The following is an 18,440-nucleotide window of genomic DNA, read 5'->3' on the forward strand; positions in this document are numbered from 1 at the left end:
AATACTGCTTTAGAAGTTCTGGGATTGGGAATAATTAGAGAGTAGGAAGTGTTGTAGTTTCCAGATAATTCATCTAGCAAAATGAAAAACGCATGAAACAAAAGTAAGTTGAACTGATTTTTTGAGTTTAACAGAGAAAAAACTTTCTGCCAATTGTTTTTCAGGGTTTTTTGATTAACGCCAAACCAGAAAATGCCTGTGAACCCATAGTGCCTCCACCAGTAAAAGACAATTCATCTGGCACTTTCATCGTGTTAATTAGAAGACTTGATTGTAATTTTGATATGAAGGTAATGTTTGCTTTTTTCATTTTTTTTTTGTTAGTGTTTGTTTTGTTAGGTAACCTAAATTCTCTGTTGTTTCAGAAAGGATTTAAGAAAATGCACACAATTCATTCACATTATAAAAAGAAAGGATGATGAAAGGAAAATGAGATGATGAGGGCAAGAAAGGCAATAGTGAGTTTACTTAAATCTTGTTCATTTGCTACAAAATATACTCTATGTTTTTAGCAGCCAGTACAAAAAGGAACACTCAGTTTCATGATTCACAGTTTTAGTAAGATTGAAAAAGTGACTAGGATATAAATAGTTACTATTGGTTCTAAGAACTTTCAGGTGGTTGTTGGGCATCTTGAACTGTGGTTTAATAGTGGAATCCTGCTTGGTCTAATCTGGGAATGGAAAACAGCAACTTTTAGTTTTATGCCTTTATCCTTCCAGTAGTACTACATGTATATCAATATCTATTTTGACATTGGGATTTCTCTTTTAATAAGCTGACTGTGTGACCTGTATAAAGTTTGTCTCCCTGGAGTGGGATAAGATGGTATTTCAGATAGTAAAACAAAGTTTGCCATAAGACATCCCTCACTTATCAGTGTTGCTGTAAAGGTATGGCTTTTTGATACTATTAATACTGTCTTTAAAAATATATTTTTGGATTGGTCTTGGCAGAAAAGCCACATTGAGGTCTATATAGAATAAGCCTTAATATTACTTATACTGGATTACCTTAGACCTGAGTGTCATATAGTATCTTGCATATATCTTAGAGAATAGATACAGGATATTATTTCATGTACTTTCAATAGCTTGATCTTAAGACGACTTGTCTGTCTGGTAGGAAAGGCTGCCCTGACTCCTTCTCCACCTTTCATTTCATGACAAGAAATGACACCTCTATTATAAACTTACTGAAGGGATGAAATAATAACTATAAAGGGATTTGAAAATGTAGAGTACTTTGTGAATGATAGGTATTGTTATTATTGTATATTAGCCTTAAATCTAAACTTTAATTGTCTTTAAAGTGGGAAACCATTTTAAGATTGATCCAGAACTAAACTATAATAATTACAGATTGTTTCAACAAAAATGAAATATTATTCTAATATTTCATTAATTTTTTGCCACTAAGAAATTAAAAGTAAACTAGAACTTATGATTCCAAGGTATTGTACTATAATACTCTAATTTTGGCTGAGTCCAAACTTTGGTAACTAAAAAACTAGATTATCATTTTTTTTATAACCTCTTTTGGGGATGGGTAGTGGTTCACTGGAAAATTTAGTGAAATAATGCTACTAAATTTTTATTTTTGAGGGTGAAAGCACAACTCAGGAATGGATTGATAGGCTTGTTAGTCTTTCCATCCCTTTATTGGATCCTCATCGTTTTATGATTTAACTATTACTGCAGCTCATCTCTTCCCATTTCCTGCCTTACCTCCCACTTAAAATCTCTCACGTTGCTGTGCCCTGCTGACTACACCTTTGTGCCTTCACATATACTATTTTCTCCATTCAGAATCTCTGTTTAAGACTATCTTTAGCACCTATAAGTCTGCTTTCATCACTGAAGTACTAACTGTGGATGTTACCTTGTCCAGAAGGCTTACTTTTCTTTCTACCCTCTCTCTGGCAGAACTTGTTATTCTAGCTTTCCACTTTGTAACTATATCATTTATTGCTGTTTATCACATTATTATTTTATTATTTATTTCACTTATATGTGTGTAGAGTTCATGTTTTGGTTATATTTGTATATCAAGTTTGTATCATAGTATATACAGTAGGTGAGCAATAAAGGTTTGTTAAATAACATTATGTAATATAGCAGTAAGCCTTCTATTTATCTGTGTAACGCATTCTTAAAAAATATGTAGATGTTATTTATTTTAAAAAAATAATAATAATAAGGGAGAAATGTGGGATTCACATATAAATCAAGTATAAAAATCAAATGAATATTCATATCTGACCTGATTGTTTGTAGTTCATGATGTGTGATCAAAACTGAAAGTCTCTGTGATGACTGCCCTTGTACTGTTCACCATGTAAGAACTTATTCACTATGTAAGAACTTGTTCACCATGTAAGAACTTGTTCGTTGTGCTTCAGAAGATCGGAGACTGATGAGAATTAGGCTTGGGGTGGATTAATGATTGTGCATTGAGTCCCCTGTACAGAATTTTATTGTTGTTAACTGTTAACAACCATTTGATCAATAAATATGAGAGATCCCCTCTCAAAAAAAAAATATGTAGATGTTAAAAAACATGTAAAAACATTTAAATTGAGGGTTCTCATAAGGAAAAAATGTTAAAAAATTCCTGTTGTATTTCACCATGTGGACATAGCCTTAACGGAAAAGGTTCTAGTCTGTTGTATATGTTTTTTCACCTTGTGATTTTTCCTTTACAAATAAAACAACAGAGTGTATTATAAACATTTAAGGCTAAAGATCCCTTACTCATATCATTCCTGATGATATCTGTCTTTCTGTCAGTTATAGTGAATTTATGACATAGTTCATGGGGGAGACATGCTGATTTTAATCAGGGTCTTGGAAATAGATGGCATACATTTGAATCTCATCTTTTTCACTTATTAGCAGTGTGATTTGGGGCAAGGTATTTTACCTTTATGTGCCTCAATTTTTCTATTTGTAAAATAGGAATCATAACATTCCCTACATCATAGAATTATATACTTAACATTAAATACTTGTCAAACTGCCTTGCACACAGTGAGTAGACAGTAGATGTTAGCCATTGATGTGTTATGCTTTTTCCTGTTGGTGTAACATAGAATAAGGGTAAAGATGGCAAAGATACTGACTGCATTAGGCCAAGAATTCCCACAGTCTGCTCTCTGCAAGCTGGAGAATCAGGAAAGCCAATGGCATAACTTAGTCTGAGTTTACAGGTCTGAGAACCCAGGGAGCCAGTGGTGTTAAGTCCTGGAGCCCAAAGGCCTAAGAACCATGAGCTCTGATGTCTGAAGCCAGGAGAAAATGGATATCAAGAGGAGAGAGAGGGAATTTGCCCTCTTTCTACCTTTTGTACTGTTTGGGCCCTCAGTGAATTGGATGATGGTGGATCTTCTTTATTCAGACAACTGAATCAAATGCCAGTCTATTTCAGAAACCCTCTCACCCTCCAAAGTAATGTTTTATCAGCTATCTGGCCATTTCTGAGCCCAGTGAAATTAACACATCAAATTAACCATCATGCTGATCTTTTAGAAAGTAAAGTATTGGCAGATAAATCATACTGTGATATAGTAACTCAGTGTCAGTTGATGTATAAAATGTCTAATCAGGCTTATAAAGGACAGTTTGATCCTGCCTGTGTAATGTATAAACTATGTTTAATAAATATGCATAAATAAGAGTTATGGGTCATCTATCAAGGTAGTGTGAGTAGATAAGGACAAATTCATCACATTTATAGGGAAAACAACTGGAATCTCATCACAAAGAGAATTTTTCTCTTAAGGATGGTCATACTATTGGGTACAATGCTATCAGCTTTATCAAAAACTCTATAATCTTTAGATCAGAAATATATGCTTGTATTTTCTGGGCTTCAAATTGATGATACGTACAGTTTTGTATTAGGTGTGTTTTAGAACTTAATCATTTACAACCTATGTGTAGTGCTTCTTTGCTGAATTGCACATAAGTAGCCCTTAGTATAATCAATGGTTCATTCAGATGTAGCCACAATTTTGTATGAATGCGTGGATTTAAGAAAATAGTTAGAAAAATGCTCATTTCCTTGTACTGAATTTAGGATCCTGGGACTGAGTACTGAGAAAAGCTTAACTCAGCAATAGTAATTGTATGGTTATCTTAGTGCCTTGCCTCCCTCTTACAAAGCTTTTCCTGTAGAAAGGAACCTTTTCCATTGTCGACAGCAGAGGAGAAAAAGAAGTAAGGAGTAAAGTTTTGTCAAGATATTTCAAAGAGTAATTTGGGTAATTTCAGGATTTACTTTTTGTAATTCTTTAGATTTTTTTTGAGGATGAATATTGTAATTAAAGAAACCTATACTTCTATTCTAGTCGTCTTCTATTTCTTCCTTAAAAGTAAACGAGGTAAAAATTGTGTGCTACAATGAAGGAAATGGCAGGTTTTCTATATACAAACAATCCTAGGTGTTTTATGACTCAGAGAGAGACAGTAAAATAGAAAGGAAATTAACAATTTTTGGAGGGTAGGAAATTACAGTATAATACTATTAAAAAAAAGAGCACGGTTTTAGTTTTTTTAACTTATGTTGAGAAAAGCAGACGTTTGTGCCTTTTTAACCTATCTTGCCCTGAAGGGATGCAGCAAACCCATATTCAAAATCAGTATTTGGGTATGTGGAATGTTCAGAAGGTCAGTTAAGAACTGTTGATCACAGGCCAGCTGATTGCTCTGAAAGCCATCACTTTAACTCACAATGACAAAAACTGTATTCTTGGAAAAGTACAGCTCTAGATGAGAAGGAAAACAATGTTAATTTTGTTTATTTTTGTACAATGCTGTTCTTTACAGTGACAAAATATAATTGTTTGGAAATGTTAGTTTTTGCTGAGTATTTGAAGTTAAACATTGCTGGCTCTTTGGTAAATAAAGGCTATATTAAATCTTTTGATTAGAAAAATGAGTGTAACATTCCAAGGCAAAGCTCTCAGAAGACTTGAATTGACATCCCAGTGGGAAATATGACATTTAAAAAAATTTGTGAGAATATCTGGTTATTTCAAGAACATTACAATAATCACGTAAAATATAATTTTTAGAACTACACAAATTTCTGTGTTTTTAACCAAAGATTAGTTATCAGAAATCTATAATGTTTACAGGAATTTTTATTTTGTAGATAGAATTAACAGTTTTTACATTCATTCTGAATATTACAACATTGCTCCATTCTCATCTGCATCGCTTTGATCACTTGAGAAAGAGATTCTACTTCCTTCTTACTTTTTCAGTTGAAAAAGGAAGATCAGCCAGGTTTTAAGAATTATCCCTATTCTCTAAGTTTCCCACTAATTTCTTCAGTCTTTTTTCTCAAGATTGCTTTGGCTATTTGGGGTCTTTTTTGATTCCATTTGAATTTTAGAACTGTCTGTTGTAGTTCATTGAAAAATGCTGTTGGTATTTTGATAGGGACTGTACTGAATCTGTAAATTGCTTTGGCAGGATGGTCATTTTGACAATATTAATTCTTCCTATCCATGATCATGGATAGATTTCCATTTATTGATGTCTTCTGTAATTTCTCTTGTGAGTGTCTTACAGTTTTCAGAGTATAGATAGGTCTTTCACCTTGGTTAGGTTTATTCCTAGGTATTTTATTCTTTCTGATGCAATTGTAAGTGGAGTTATTTTCCTAATTTCTCTTTCTGCTAGTTTGTTGTTAGTATATAGGAATGCAACAGATTTCTATGTGTTAATTTTGTATTCTGCAACTGTGCTGAATCAGTTATTAGTTCTAATAGTTTTTTTGGTGGATTCTTTAGGGTTTTTATATGTATAATACATTGTCATCTGCAAATAGTGACAGTTTTACTTCTTCCTTACCAATTTGGATGGCTTTTATCTCCTTGTGTTGTCTGATTGCTGTGACTAGAACCTCCAGTTTATGTTGGATAAAAATAGTGAATGAGCATCCTGTTTTATTCCTCATCTTAGAGGAAAAGCTTTGAGCTTTTCACTATTGAGTATGATGTTGGCTGTGGGTTTGTCGTATATGACCTTTATTATGTTATGGGTATACCCATTTTTTTTTATTAAGGTATCATTGATATACACTCTTATGAAGGTTTCACAAGAAAAACGATGTGGTTACTACATTCACCCTTATTACCGAGTCCACCCCATACCCCATTGCTGTCACTGTCCATCAGTGTAGTAAGATGCCAGAGTCCTTACTTGTCCTTTTTGTGCTACACTGTCTTCCCCATGATCCTCCCCAACACCATGTGTACTAATCATAATACCCTCAACCCCCTTCTCCCTCCTACCCCACCCACCCTCCCCCAACCCTCCCCTTTGGTAACCGCTAGTCCCTTCTTGGAGTCTGTGAGTCTGCTGCTGTTTTGTTCCTTCAGTTTTGCTTCATTGTTATACTGCACAAATGAGGGGAATCACTTGGTATTTGTCTTTCTCCACCTGACTTATTTCACTGAACATAATACCTTCTTGCTCCATCCATGTTGTTGCAAATGGTAGGATTTGTTTTCTTCTTATGGCTGAATAGTATTCCATTGTATATATGTACCACATCTTCTTTATCCATTCATCTACTGATGGACACTTAGGTTGCTTCCATATATTGGCTGTTGTAAATAGTGCTGTGATAAACATAGGGGTGCATATGTTTTTTTGAATCTGAGAAGTTGTTTTCTTTGGGTAAATTCCTAGGAGTGGAATTCCTGGGTCAAATAGTATTTCTATTTTTAGTTTTTTGAGGAACCTCCATATTGCTTTCCACAACGGTTGAACTAGTTTATATTCCCACCAGCAGTGTAGGAGGGTTCCCCTTTCTCCGCATCCTCACCAGCATTTGTTGTTCCTAAATCTTTTCGATGTTGGCAATCCTAAATGGTGTGAGGTGGTGTCTCATTGTGGTTTTAATTTGCATTTCCCTGATAATTAGCAATGTGGAGCATTTTTTCATGTGCCTCTGGCTATCTGAATTTATTCTTTGGGGAAGTGTCTGGTTATATCCTCTGCCCATTTTTTAATAGGGTTATTTGCCTTTTGGGTGTTGAAGCATGTGAGTTCTTTATATATTTTGGATGTTAACCCCTTGTCGGATATGTCATTTACAAATATATTCTCCCATACTGTAGGGTGCCTTTTTGTTCTGTTGATGGTGTCCTTTGCTGTACAGAAGCTTTTTAGTTTGATGTAGTCCCATGTGTTCATTTTTTCTTTTGTTTCCTTTGCCCGAGGAGAGGCATTCAGGAAAAAGTTGCTCATGTTTATATTCAAGAGATTTTTGCCTATGTTTTCTTCTAAGAGTTTTATGGTTTCATGACTTACATTCAGTTCATTGATCTATTTTGAGTTTACTTTTGTCTATGGGGTTAGACCATGATCCAGTTTCATTCTCTTACATGTAGCAGTTCAGTTTTGCCAACACCGGTTGTTGAAGAGACTGTCATTTCCCCATTGTATATCCATGGCTCCTTTATCATATATTAATTGACCATATATGCTTGGGTTAATATCTGGACTCTCTATTCTGTTCCACTAGTCTATGGGTCTGCTCTTGTGCCGGTACCAAATTGTCTTGATTACTCTGGCTTTGTAGTAGATCTTGAAATCGGGGAGCATAATCCCCCCTGTTTATTCTTCCTTCACAGGATTTCTTTGGCTATTCAGGGTCTTTTGTGGTACCATCTGAATTTTAGAACTATTTCCTCTAGTGTGTGGAAGAATGCTGTTGGTATTTTGATAGGGATTGCACTGTATCTATAGATTGTTTTAGGCAGGATGGCCATTTTGACAATATTAATTCTTCCTATCCATGAGCATGGGATGTATTTCCATTTATTGGTATCTTCTTTATTTCTCTCATGAGTATCTTGTAGTTTTCAGCGTATAGGTCTTTCAGTTCCTTGGTTAGGTTTCTTTCTAGGTATTTTATTCTTTTTGATGCAACCTTCTGTACCCATTTTGTCAGTTTTTATTATGAATAAATGTTGAATTTTCGTCAAATGCTTTTTCAGCAGCTATTGTGATGATCATGTGGCTTTTATCCTTTTTTTTTCATTAATGTAGTGTATGATATTGATTGATTTACGATTATTGTACCATCCTTGCATCCCTATAATAAATCCCACTTGATCATGATGGGTGATTTTTTTTGAAGTATTTTTGAATTCAGTTTGCTTATATTTTGTTGAGGATTTTTGCCTCTATGTTCATCAGGGATATTGATTTATAATTTTCTCCTTTTGTGGTATCTTTGTTTGGTTTTGGTATTAGAGTGATAGAGTCTAGGCCTCATAGAATGAGTTTGGAAGTATTCCCTCCTTCTCTACTTTTTGGAATAGTTTAAGAAGGATGAGTATTAGCTGTTCTTTAAATGTTTGGTAGAATTCAGCTGTAAAGCTGTCTGTTCCTGGAATTTTGTTTTTTGGGAGTTTTTTGATTACCAATTCAATTTCATTACTGGTAATTGGTCTGTTCAGATTTTCTGTTTATTCCTGAGTCAGTCTTGGAAGGTTATATTTTTCTATAGAAGGAAGTTGTCTGTTTCTTCTACATTGTCCAATTTATTGACATAGAGTTTTTCATAGTATACTCTAGTAATTCTTTGTATTTCTGTGGTATCTGTTGTGATTATTCCTTCTTTGTTTCTGATTTTGTTTATAGTTATACTCTTTTTTTCTTGGTAAGTCTGGCTAAGGGTTTGCCTATTTTGTTTATTTTTTCAAAGAACCAGCTCTTGGCTTCATTGTTTTTCTAATTGTTTTATTTTTCTCTATATTTCTGCTGTGATCTTTATTATGTCCCTCCTTCTACTAACTGTGGGTTTCTTGTTCTTCTTTTTCTGGTTTCCTTAATTGTGAGTTTAGACTGTTTATTTAAGATTGTTCTTGTCTCTTGAGGTAGGCCTGTATTGCTATGTACTTCCCTCTTAGAACTGCCTTTGCAGTGTCCCACAGATTTTGGGCTGTTGAATATTTGTTTTCATTTGTCTCCATTTTTTGCTTGATTTCTGTTTTTACTTGTTCATTGATCCATTGATTATTTAGAAACATGTTGTTTAGCTTTCATGTGTTTATAGGCTTTTTTTTTTTTCTAGTTCCATTCCATTCTGGTCTGAGAAGCTGCTTGGCACAATTTTAATCTTTTAAAGTTTTTAAGGCTCTTTTTGCGGCCTAGTATGTGATCTACTCTGAGAACATTCCATGTACACTTGAGAAAAATGTGTATCCTGCTGCATTTTGGTGAATATTCTGTAGATATCTGTTAAGCCCATTTGATTTAATGTACTGTTTAGTGCCTCTGTCTCCTTATTTATTTTTTGTCTGGTTGATCTGTCTGTTGATATGAGTGATGTGTTAATGTCTCCTAAAATGAATGTGTTGCAGTTTATTTCCCCCTTTAATTCTGTTAGTATTTTTTAAATATTTAGGTGCTTTATATTGTGTACATCGATATTTGTAAGCATTACATCGTCTTGTTGGACTGACCCCTTTATCATTACATAATTTCCTCCTTTGTTACTTTCTTTGTTTTAAAATCAGTTTTGTCTGATAAAAGTAGTGCTGCTCCTTTTTCTCCCTATTATTTGCATGAAATATCTTTTTCCATCTCCTCACTTTTAGTCTGTGTATGTCGTTGGGTCTGAAATTAGTCTCTTGTAGGCAGCATTTTGACGGATCTTACTTTTTTATCCATTCTGCTACTCTTTGTCTTTTGATTGGTATATTCAGTTCATGTACATTTCAGGTAATTATTGATAGATATGTACTAACTGCCATTTTATTAATTGTTTTCCAGTTGTTTTTATAGTTCCTTTCTTCCTCTCTTAAACTTTCATTATTTGATGGTTTTCATTGTGTTGTGGTAGATTTCTCATTTTAAATTTTTTTGTGTATCTACTGTAGGCTTTAGTTTGGTGGTTACCAAAGGTTCAGGATAGTTTCCTTACTATGCAAGTCTATATTAAGTTGCTGATTGCTCTATTTCAAACACAATCTAAAGGTACTTTTTTTCTTCTTCCTCCTCCATACTTTATGAATCTGATATCATTATCTGTACTTTTTGTGTATCCCTTGATTGATTTTGTGTATAGTTGCTTTGCTTCTTTTGTTTTGTTTTAATTTCATACTTGCTTGGTAATTTATTGGTCTACTACCTTTACTCTGGTGAGAGCTCTTTAGCCTTAGGAACATTTCTATCTACAGAAGTCTCTTTAACATATCCTGTAATGCTGGTTTAGTTGTTAAAGTTCTTTGGGCCTTTGTTTATCTGGAAATTGTTTAGTCCTTGCTTCAGATTTCAATAATAATCTTGCCAGGTACAAGACTCTTGGTTGAAGGTCCTACTGTTTCCATATATTAAATATTTCATGCCACTTCCTTCTGGTCTGCAAAGCTTCTGCTGAGAAGTCTACTGATAGCCTGATGTGATTTGCTTTATAAGTAATCTTTTTTATATCTCCCTGGCTGCTTTCAGTACTCTCTCCTTATCCTTAATCTTTGCCATTTTAATTATTGTATGTCTTGATATTGTCTTCCTGGGGTTCTTTTTCTAAGGGGCTCTCTGAGTTTCCATGACCTGTCTGTTTCCTTAACCAGACTGAGGAAGTTTTCAGCTATTATTTCCTCAAAAAGACTTTCTATCCCTTTTTCTCTCTCTTCTCCTTCTGGTGCCCCTATCATGCAGATACTGTTTCTTTTGGATTGTTCACTTAGCTTTATCATTTTTTTATTCCTAGAGATCATTTATTTTCTCTCTGCTCTTCAGCTTTGTTGTGTTTTTTTTTCTCTAATTTCCATCTCATTTACTGTCTCCACTACTTGCAGTGATCTATTCATTCCCTCCACTGTTTTATTTCAGTTATTGTATTCTTAGTTCTGAGTGGCTCTTTTTCAGATCTTCTGTCTCTTTGCTGAAGTCTTCCCTGAGATCTTGCATACTTTTCTGTAAATCAGTGAGCATGTTTATGACTTTTATTTTAAAATCTTTATCAAGAAGATTGTGCTCTACATTTCATTTAGCCTTCTTTCTTGTGTCTTGTCCTGCAGTTTTGTTTGGAACATATTCCTCTGCCTTCTCATTTTGCCAGGATTTCTGTGTTCTTCCTTTGTATTAAATGGATCTGTTATATTTCCTGGCCTGAAAAGTAATAGCTTTAGGAAGGAGCCTATGGTGCCCAGAGGCTCAGGACTATTTACTCTCCAGCCTGGTTCTACTTTGTGGGATCCCCAGTTGCTGTTGGTATGCAGTGGGCAGGGTTACCTTTCTGTCTGTCTGCCAGTAGTGGTCTGAGTTTGCAGCTCCAGCAGTTTTTTTTAGTCACCTTTGTGATCAGAGCAGAGACAACTGCTGAGATTGCTGTGGGTGGGGCTGCACTCTGCCTGCCTTGAAGCAATAGTAAGGATGCAGGGTTAATGGAGTGGGTAGAGCCATTGTGCTGCTGTGGGGCAGGGCTGGACACACAGCACTGGGCTTGGGCACCTGCTGGGGGGTTGGAAGGATTTCTTCAGGCTGGGTACTCCAGGCACCTCTCGAGTTAGGTTGAAACAAGGCCAAGAAATCTGGGAGAGTCTTCCTCTGCCTGCCAGGCAGCAAAGTCGGACAGCAACTGGGCCAAGTGGATTGGCTCTCTTGCAGTGCATGTAAGGAGGAACCTTGGAGCTGAGTTGTCAGCAAGGGGGGTGGAGCATCAAATTCCTGATCTGTTGGGCTGAGGGAAGGCTGGGAGGTATGGTCCACCTGCCCTTTCTTCTGAGGAGAGAGCTCTGTTCAACCCTTGTCCCTCTAGTATGCCACCCGCTCCTGGCAAGTCTTTCAAACTGTCACCTCTGGTTTGGGTCTCAGGACCAGCAGGGTGTGCCTGTTCTCCTCAAGTGGCTGGAGTCTCAGCCTCCCAGAGCATCCTACCTGTCTCTGGTGTCCAGCCCTACTAATGACCAGGGCCCAGTGTAATGTCTCCAGGGCCAGGTGTGCAGAGTTCCTGGGCTCCTATCCCCTCCCTGCTCCATTCTTCTTCCTCCCACCTTTGGGCTGGGATGGTGGAAGGGCTTGGGTCTCACTGCATCACGGCTCTGTCACTTTACCCTTTTCTTTGTGGCTTCCTCTTTTTCTCCAGATGTAGGTGATCTGTTCTGCAGTCTTCAGGTCATTTTCAGGTTTAGTTGTATTTGCTTAGTTTCTTCCTTTATTTGTTTTTGGGAGGAGGTTTCTGCCTTGACTTCCTACTCCATCTTTTTCTCCACCCTCGCAGTTTTTATTTCTTTACTGGAGCTTATTTCATTTTGCTCCATAATATTTTCTTCCCTTCTTGCCTGGCTCTAGTCTAAGAAAATCTTCTCACTTCAGCTTCTTGGGAGTAGAATTTATGTTTTATGCAGTTTTGTGTACAGTGCTTTTAATACAGTGCCAAGAACACCAAAGTGAGTAGACAGTGAAGGAGGAGTATTCTCTGATATCTGTAACAGGGTGTTACTGAGCATCAAAATTGTCATTGAATTGTTCAGTCAGTTATTTTTCAAGAAATTCCAAGAATTCCCTATCATTTCTTAGAATTCCTAGTAAGCTGATAGCAAGTTTAGAGAGTTATCTTTTTGTTGCGCCAAAAGTTCTTCCAACAAGCCTTATTTACAGGAATAGTTGAAATGGAGCTTCAGCTGAGTTAGGGTGAGAAATAATTAAGATTTGATTGGAACACATAATCCTATCAGTATTCAAAATATCTGAATTTATTTTGATCATTTAATATGCACTTTAATATATGTAGGTAAGTAGAGAATATTTTGTGGATGACTTTGTTAATGTGAAATTACAATTCTGAAAATTAAATATTTAGGGGGCTTTTAACTAATGTAGCTTATTTTAACTAGGTATAGTTCATTACAAAGTAAAAGCTTTTTAAAAAAAACATCCGTATTTCAAACTAATAGCATTAGAAATACCTGCACACACAGGTTTATTTGGGCTTTCTTAATGTCACTAAGCAAAAAGGATTATTTTTAGTTTTGATCTTTAGTACCAATCATATGCCAGATACAATATCAAAACTTCATTGGATACAGCCACTATGGAAAGCAGTATGGAGATTCCTCAAAAAACTGAATATGGAAATACAATATGACCCAGTAATTCCTTTTCTAGGAATTTGCCTAAAGAAAACAGAATACCTGATTTGAAAAGATACATGTGTCCTTATATTATTTCCACAGTATTTACAATAGCCAAGATATGGAAGCAGCAAAGTGCCCATCAGTAGATGAATAGATAAAGATGTGTGTGTGTTTGTATGCAATAGAATATTATTCAGCCATAAAAAAGAGCCATTTGCAACAACAGGAATGGCCCTAGAGGGTCCTAAGTAAAATAAGCCAGGCAGAGAGAGACAAGTACCCTGTGATTTTACTTATGTATAGAATCTAAAAATAAAACAAAACACAACAAAATGAATAAAATAGCAGTAGACTCATAGACACTGAGAAGTGACTGGTGATTACCATGTTGGGGTGGGTGGGTGAAGTAGGTGAAGGGGAAAAAGAGGCATGAAATCTCAATCATAATATGAATTAGTCATAGGAATGAAAGTACAGCATAGAGAATATAGTCAGTAATCCTGTAACGTTTTTCTGTGTTGACAGATAGTAACTGCACTATTTGGGGTGATCTTTAATAACCTAATAACTGTCAAATCACTATCTTGTATACTTGAAACCAGTATAATATTGTATATCAACTATACTTCAAAAAAAAACTTGATTGGAAACAGCCATGTTCAAAGACTTATATAAGTCAGTGCTGTTGATTTTGTGTTGATATGTTGCAGAATATTATTATTGTCGTGAGTGAAAAAGCACAAATCTTTTTTCTGATTGCAGACAACCTACAGAACATTAAGAACTCACTATATTTGTGGGTTCAAGCTTTTTTTTTTAATAGAACTCACTGTAAGAAATTTATTTTCACTCCTGCCTTAGTACATATACAACACACAGCCTATAATAAAGTTTCATGAAATGGTACTTGCCTATACTACCTGTAGTACTCCAATGTATGAAATTTCCTTTTTAAAAGAAGTTCAGCTAGATTCACTAAATTATTTTATTACCCATAGTTTTCACTATCCTCAATATTTAAAAATTGCTTTCCCATGTATGATTGATAGACTCTAAAATGTTGCCACTGGAACATAATGTAAACTCTTTAATTTTTAAAGTTCCAGGGATCCTCCTGGCTCCTATTTTCTGCTGTACTTGAAACAAGTATGGCTTTGCATACAAACACCAATTTTACTGGCCCTGTCAAAAATATTTTCTAATGAAACAAGTAAATTCAATGTATCGTGAAGCCTAAGTAAACATGTACAGTTGTAATATGCTGTTTGTCAAAAGGTTGGTGCTCCGAGAACATAACCTTAAGTAAGAGAAGGAAACATGCCTTTGTACCACCATCATAAATGTCACAGAGCTTCAGATTAAAACCATATACTTTTTCTAACAGTTTTTCTTGGAACTTTTATGTGCTTAATTTTTTTAAAGAATAGAATTCTTAACAAGTTTACTTTTTTGTTTCTCTACTACAGAAAAGAATATAATGGTGGAGCGAGGCTGGAATGAGTAGAAAACAGAGAGAGGAAGTGACATTTGGCATTTAGCATTAAGAAGAAAAACCAGCTAGGGTCTGGTAAATATGTTCATGATGATCCCCAAGTCACTGGAAAAGGTCAAATCACATTTGGTGCTGTTTACGGAGAAAGCTGGGAAGATGCAAAGTTTAGCAAAATTTTTATCCACAATGACTGAAGTAAAAATTTTTTGTTTTTTTTTAATTTGAGGGGGAACTAAGTAGTAGATATGTACCACAAAAATGAAATTTCTTTATATCTTGCTAGGTAGGGCTTGATAGACAGTTATCTTAGTTGTGATTTAGTTTGATTAAAGAAGTATTTATTTGAGAGAGATTTACTAGTCTTGAGATACACCCAAATAAGATAATTCCTTTCCTTAAGGAATGTAACATCTGGCATTCAAAATGCTCTAAATGTGATTTCATCGGATCTCTGCTTTTCAAGGTGAAAACAGTCTTAGTTTTCTGATAATGTTTTCACCAAGAAGCCTGAAAAGACTATCTTTTGTCAATTTTTAAGGTGATGCTTTAAAATATAAATGATGACAAATTTAGTTTTCTAGTATTGTGATTTCTATTTTAGTGCAGCACAATTTTGTTACTATCTTTTGGAGAACATGCTGAAATTAGTCCAACTTTGTGTCATCTTATTAATGAACCATGGCTGTTGAAAATCATTCTATTTAAAGTTAATTATGTGATGTTGGCTTGATTAAAAAAGTTCCCAGATGGGTACTAAAAAGGTAATGCCATTAAGACAAAAGCTTGTGGTGTATATAATAACAAAGGTGAAAACGTTCATATCCTGCTGAAATTACTATTGTTAGTAATTTCCAAGTGTTTTGTCATAAACTATTTTAAAATAGTCCCATCTTTTATGTGTTATTTTTTTTACTCTTTTTCACAGCAGCATTCTCCTACAAGTCCACAAAGTAGAGTTACCACATTTAGGAAATTTAATACTGACATACACTCTATCTAATAATACAGAGTATTAGTGTATGTATATATTTACACAAACACACACATTATTAGGTAGTATATTCTACTAATACAGAGTCATGTTTAAATTTCCTAATATCCAAAATATCCTTTGTAACTATTCTGTTTTCAGCCATTTTAGGATCCAATTATGGATCACACATTTAATTAATTGTCATGTCTCCTTTAATCTACAGTAGTTCTTGATCCTTTTTTTTCCTACCTTTCTACTGCTGTGTTTCAGTTTAGAGAATTATTATTGCTTTGTCTCCAGATTCACTGATCTTTTCTTCTACAGTGATCTAATCTTCTGTTAAGACCATCCAGTGAACTTTTTATTTCAGATATAGTATATATCTTTAAGAATTTCATTTGGATCTTTTAAAATACATGCTTGTGCATGTATATGTGTATGTATTTTCCATTTCTTTCTGTATTACATTCATATTTTTCAAATCCTTGAACATAATTTATATTTTATATAATTTATATAAGTAAATATAATTAAAATAAGCTATTATCTGTAGTAGCTGTTTACAGTTCTTATACGATAATTCCATATCCTTGTCATTTCTGGGTCACTTTCTGTTGACTGATTTTTCTCCTGGTTATGAGTCCTGTTTCTTGCTTCTTTGCATGGCTAGTAATTTTTTTTTTATCAGATAATGTGTAGTTGTTGAATTGTCTGGGTTTTGTTGTCTTCCTTTAAAGAGTATTTGTGTTTTGGCTGGCAGTTACGTTACTTGCAAATGAACATGCGGCCTTTTGAAGCTTGTTTTTAAATTTTTAAGTTGCTTAAGAGTAGCCTTTATCCTAGGACTACTTACCTGTAACTCTACTGCTAAATTGTGATCCTTCTAGGGTATCCTGTGAATGCCTTGGGTGTTAAAGGTAGTCTCCCCTCTCTGCCCAGTCAGAGCTTGAAATTCTCCTGACCTTGTTTGAGCTCTGGGAATTATTCATCTTAAGTTTCCCAGTAGTTGTTTTTTTCCCCAGTGGGGTTCTTTCCAAGCCACATAGAGTCTCACTGTATGCATACATATCTTTATATTCATCCAAGAATCCATGGGAACCCCATGCAGTTTTCTGAAGTACTTTCCCTTCTCTGTGGATCTCTAACCTGGAAATTATTTTTTGGGGCACTTCAGCTTCCTTGAACTCAGATCTCTGTGTCCACAACTCAATGAGACTACTGTGCTCTGCATTACTCTGTATTGCTTTGCTGAGCCATGGCCCACAAAGTTTCTCCAGGTGGAAAGCCTGGAAATTTATATAACATCAACCTTGTTTTCATTCTCTCAGGGACCACAGTTCTGTGATGCTGTCCAGGGTTTGAAAGTAGCCATTTCATAAATACTGTCCAGTTTTCTAGTTATGTATAAGAGGAAAGGAAACCCATATCAGTTACTCTGTTATAATCAGATGCACAATTTTCTCCATCCAGACAAATCCTGTATTTGTCTTTGTGACTTTGATATTTTGGAACTATCAAGGCCAGTTGTTTAACAGAATGCTCCTTACTTTGGATATGTCTGGTTGTTTCCTCATGTTTGGATTTAAGTTAAACATTTTTGACAGAAATTCTACCTATGAAATACTGTCTTTGATTTTAATTCCATTGATCTGTGTCTATTCTTATGCTATACCACACTGACTTAACTGTTCTAGCTTTGTAGGGGGTTTTGAGTCCTCTAACTTTGTTCTTTTTCAAGATTGCCTGGACTATTCTGGGCCTCTTAAATTTCCATTTGAATTTTAGGATCAGCTTGTCCATTTCTGCGAAAACAAACAAACAAGCAATACTTACCTGGCAGGGGAAACACCACGATCACGAAGGTGGTTTTCCCAGGGTAAGGCTTATCCATTGCACTCGGGATATGCTGACTCCTGTGATTTTCCTGCAAGTAGGAAAACTCGACTGCGCGATTTGTGGTAGTGGGGGACTGCTTTTGCATTCTCCCCTGGAAAAAAGAAAAAAGAATAAAAAAAACCAAACAAACAAGCAAACAAAAAACACTATTGGGATTAAGTTCAAATCATAGGTCAATTTAAGAGTATTGCTATTTTAATAATATTGTGTTTTGACCTGTGAACATGAAATGTCTTTCCACTTGTTTAGATCTCCTTTAATTTCTTTCAGTGTTTTTATAATTTTCAGTGTACAAGTCTGGCACTTAATTTTGTTAAATTTATTCATAGGTATTTTATTCTTTTTGCTTCTAATATATTTGGGATTTTCCCCCTAATTTTATGTTGGATTGTTTATTGCTGCTATATAGAAACACAATTGAATTTTATATATTGATCTTACACAATCCTGCTATATTGCTGAACTTGCATATTAGTTCTCATAGTTTACTTGTGGATTCTTTAGAATATTTTCCACATATAAAATAGCAGATATTCCTTATATAAAACCATGTTATTTGCACAAGAAAATAGTTTGCCTCTTCCTTTATAAATCTGAATGCCCTTTATTTCATTTTCTTGTCTAAGTTCCCTTGCCTGAACCTCCTGTATAAAATTGAACAGAGATTCCAAGAATGGAATCTTTATTTCTGATCTTATAGGAAAAACATTCAGTTTTTCAGCCTTAAGTATGATGATAGCTGTGAGTTTTTTGTAGATACTCTTTATCAGGGTGAGGAAGTTCCCTCTATTCCTAATTTATTGAATATTTTTATCACGAAAGATTATTTTGTCAAATGCAGTGTTAGCTGCATCCCATAATTTTTGATATTTTTCATTTTTGTTCATCTCAAGGTATTTTATAATTTTTCTTGTGATTTCTTTTTTGTCCCATTGGTCATCTTTTTTGTCCCATTGGTTATTTAGGATGTGTTG

At 34.9% G+C, this 18,440-nt stretch overlaps 1 protein-coding gene and 1 non-coding gene across 5 annotated transcripts in view; both read left to right on the forward strand.

Annotated features, from left to right (window-relative positions):
* RNF13 (ring finger protein 13) overlaps positions 1 to 18,440 on the forward strand; it is a 224,435-nt gene that overhangs the window by 100,961 nt on the left and 105,034 nt on the right. For 2 of the 4 annotated variants that reach the window (XM_036896402.2, XM_036896403.2), the window contains exons 2-3: positions 165 to 290; positions 14,572 to 14,672. Coding sequence is in view for 1 of the 4 variants with exons in the window: in XM_036896400.2 (XP_036752295.1) it covers positions 165 to 290 (126 nt within the window). In the remaining 3 variants the exon portion in view is untranslated. Of the gene's footprint in view, positions 1 to 164; positions 291 to 14,571; positions 14,673 to 18,440 lie in introns of those variants that run through there. The other 2 variants (XM_036896400.2, XM_036896401.2) reach the window with 1 other exon arrangement.
* On the forward strand, positions 17,396 to 17,558 carry LOC118918034 (U1 spliceosomal RNA). Its single transcript, XR_005026965.2, has one exon. It is a non-coding gene; the product is annotated as a U1 spliceosomal RNA (small nuclear RNA).

This window comes from Manis pentadactyla, chromosome 1, assembly GCF_030020395.1.
Source record: "Manis pentadactyla isolate mManPen7 chromosome 1, mManPen7.hap1, whole genome shotgun sequence".
Lineage (NCBI taxonomy): Eukaryota > Metazoa > Chordata > Mammalia > Pholidota > Manidae > Manis > Manis pentadactyla.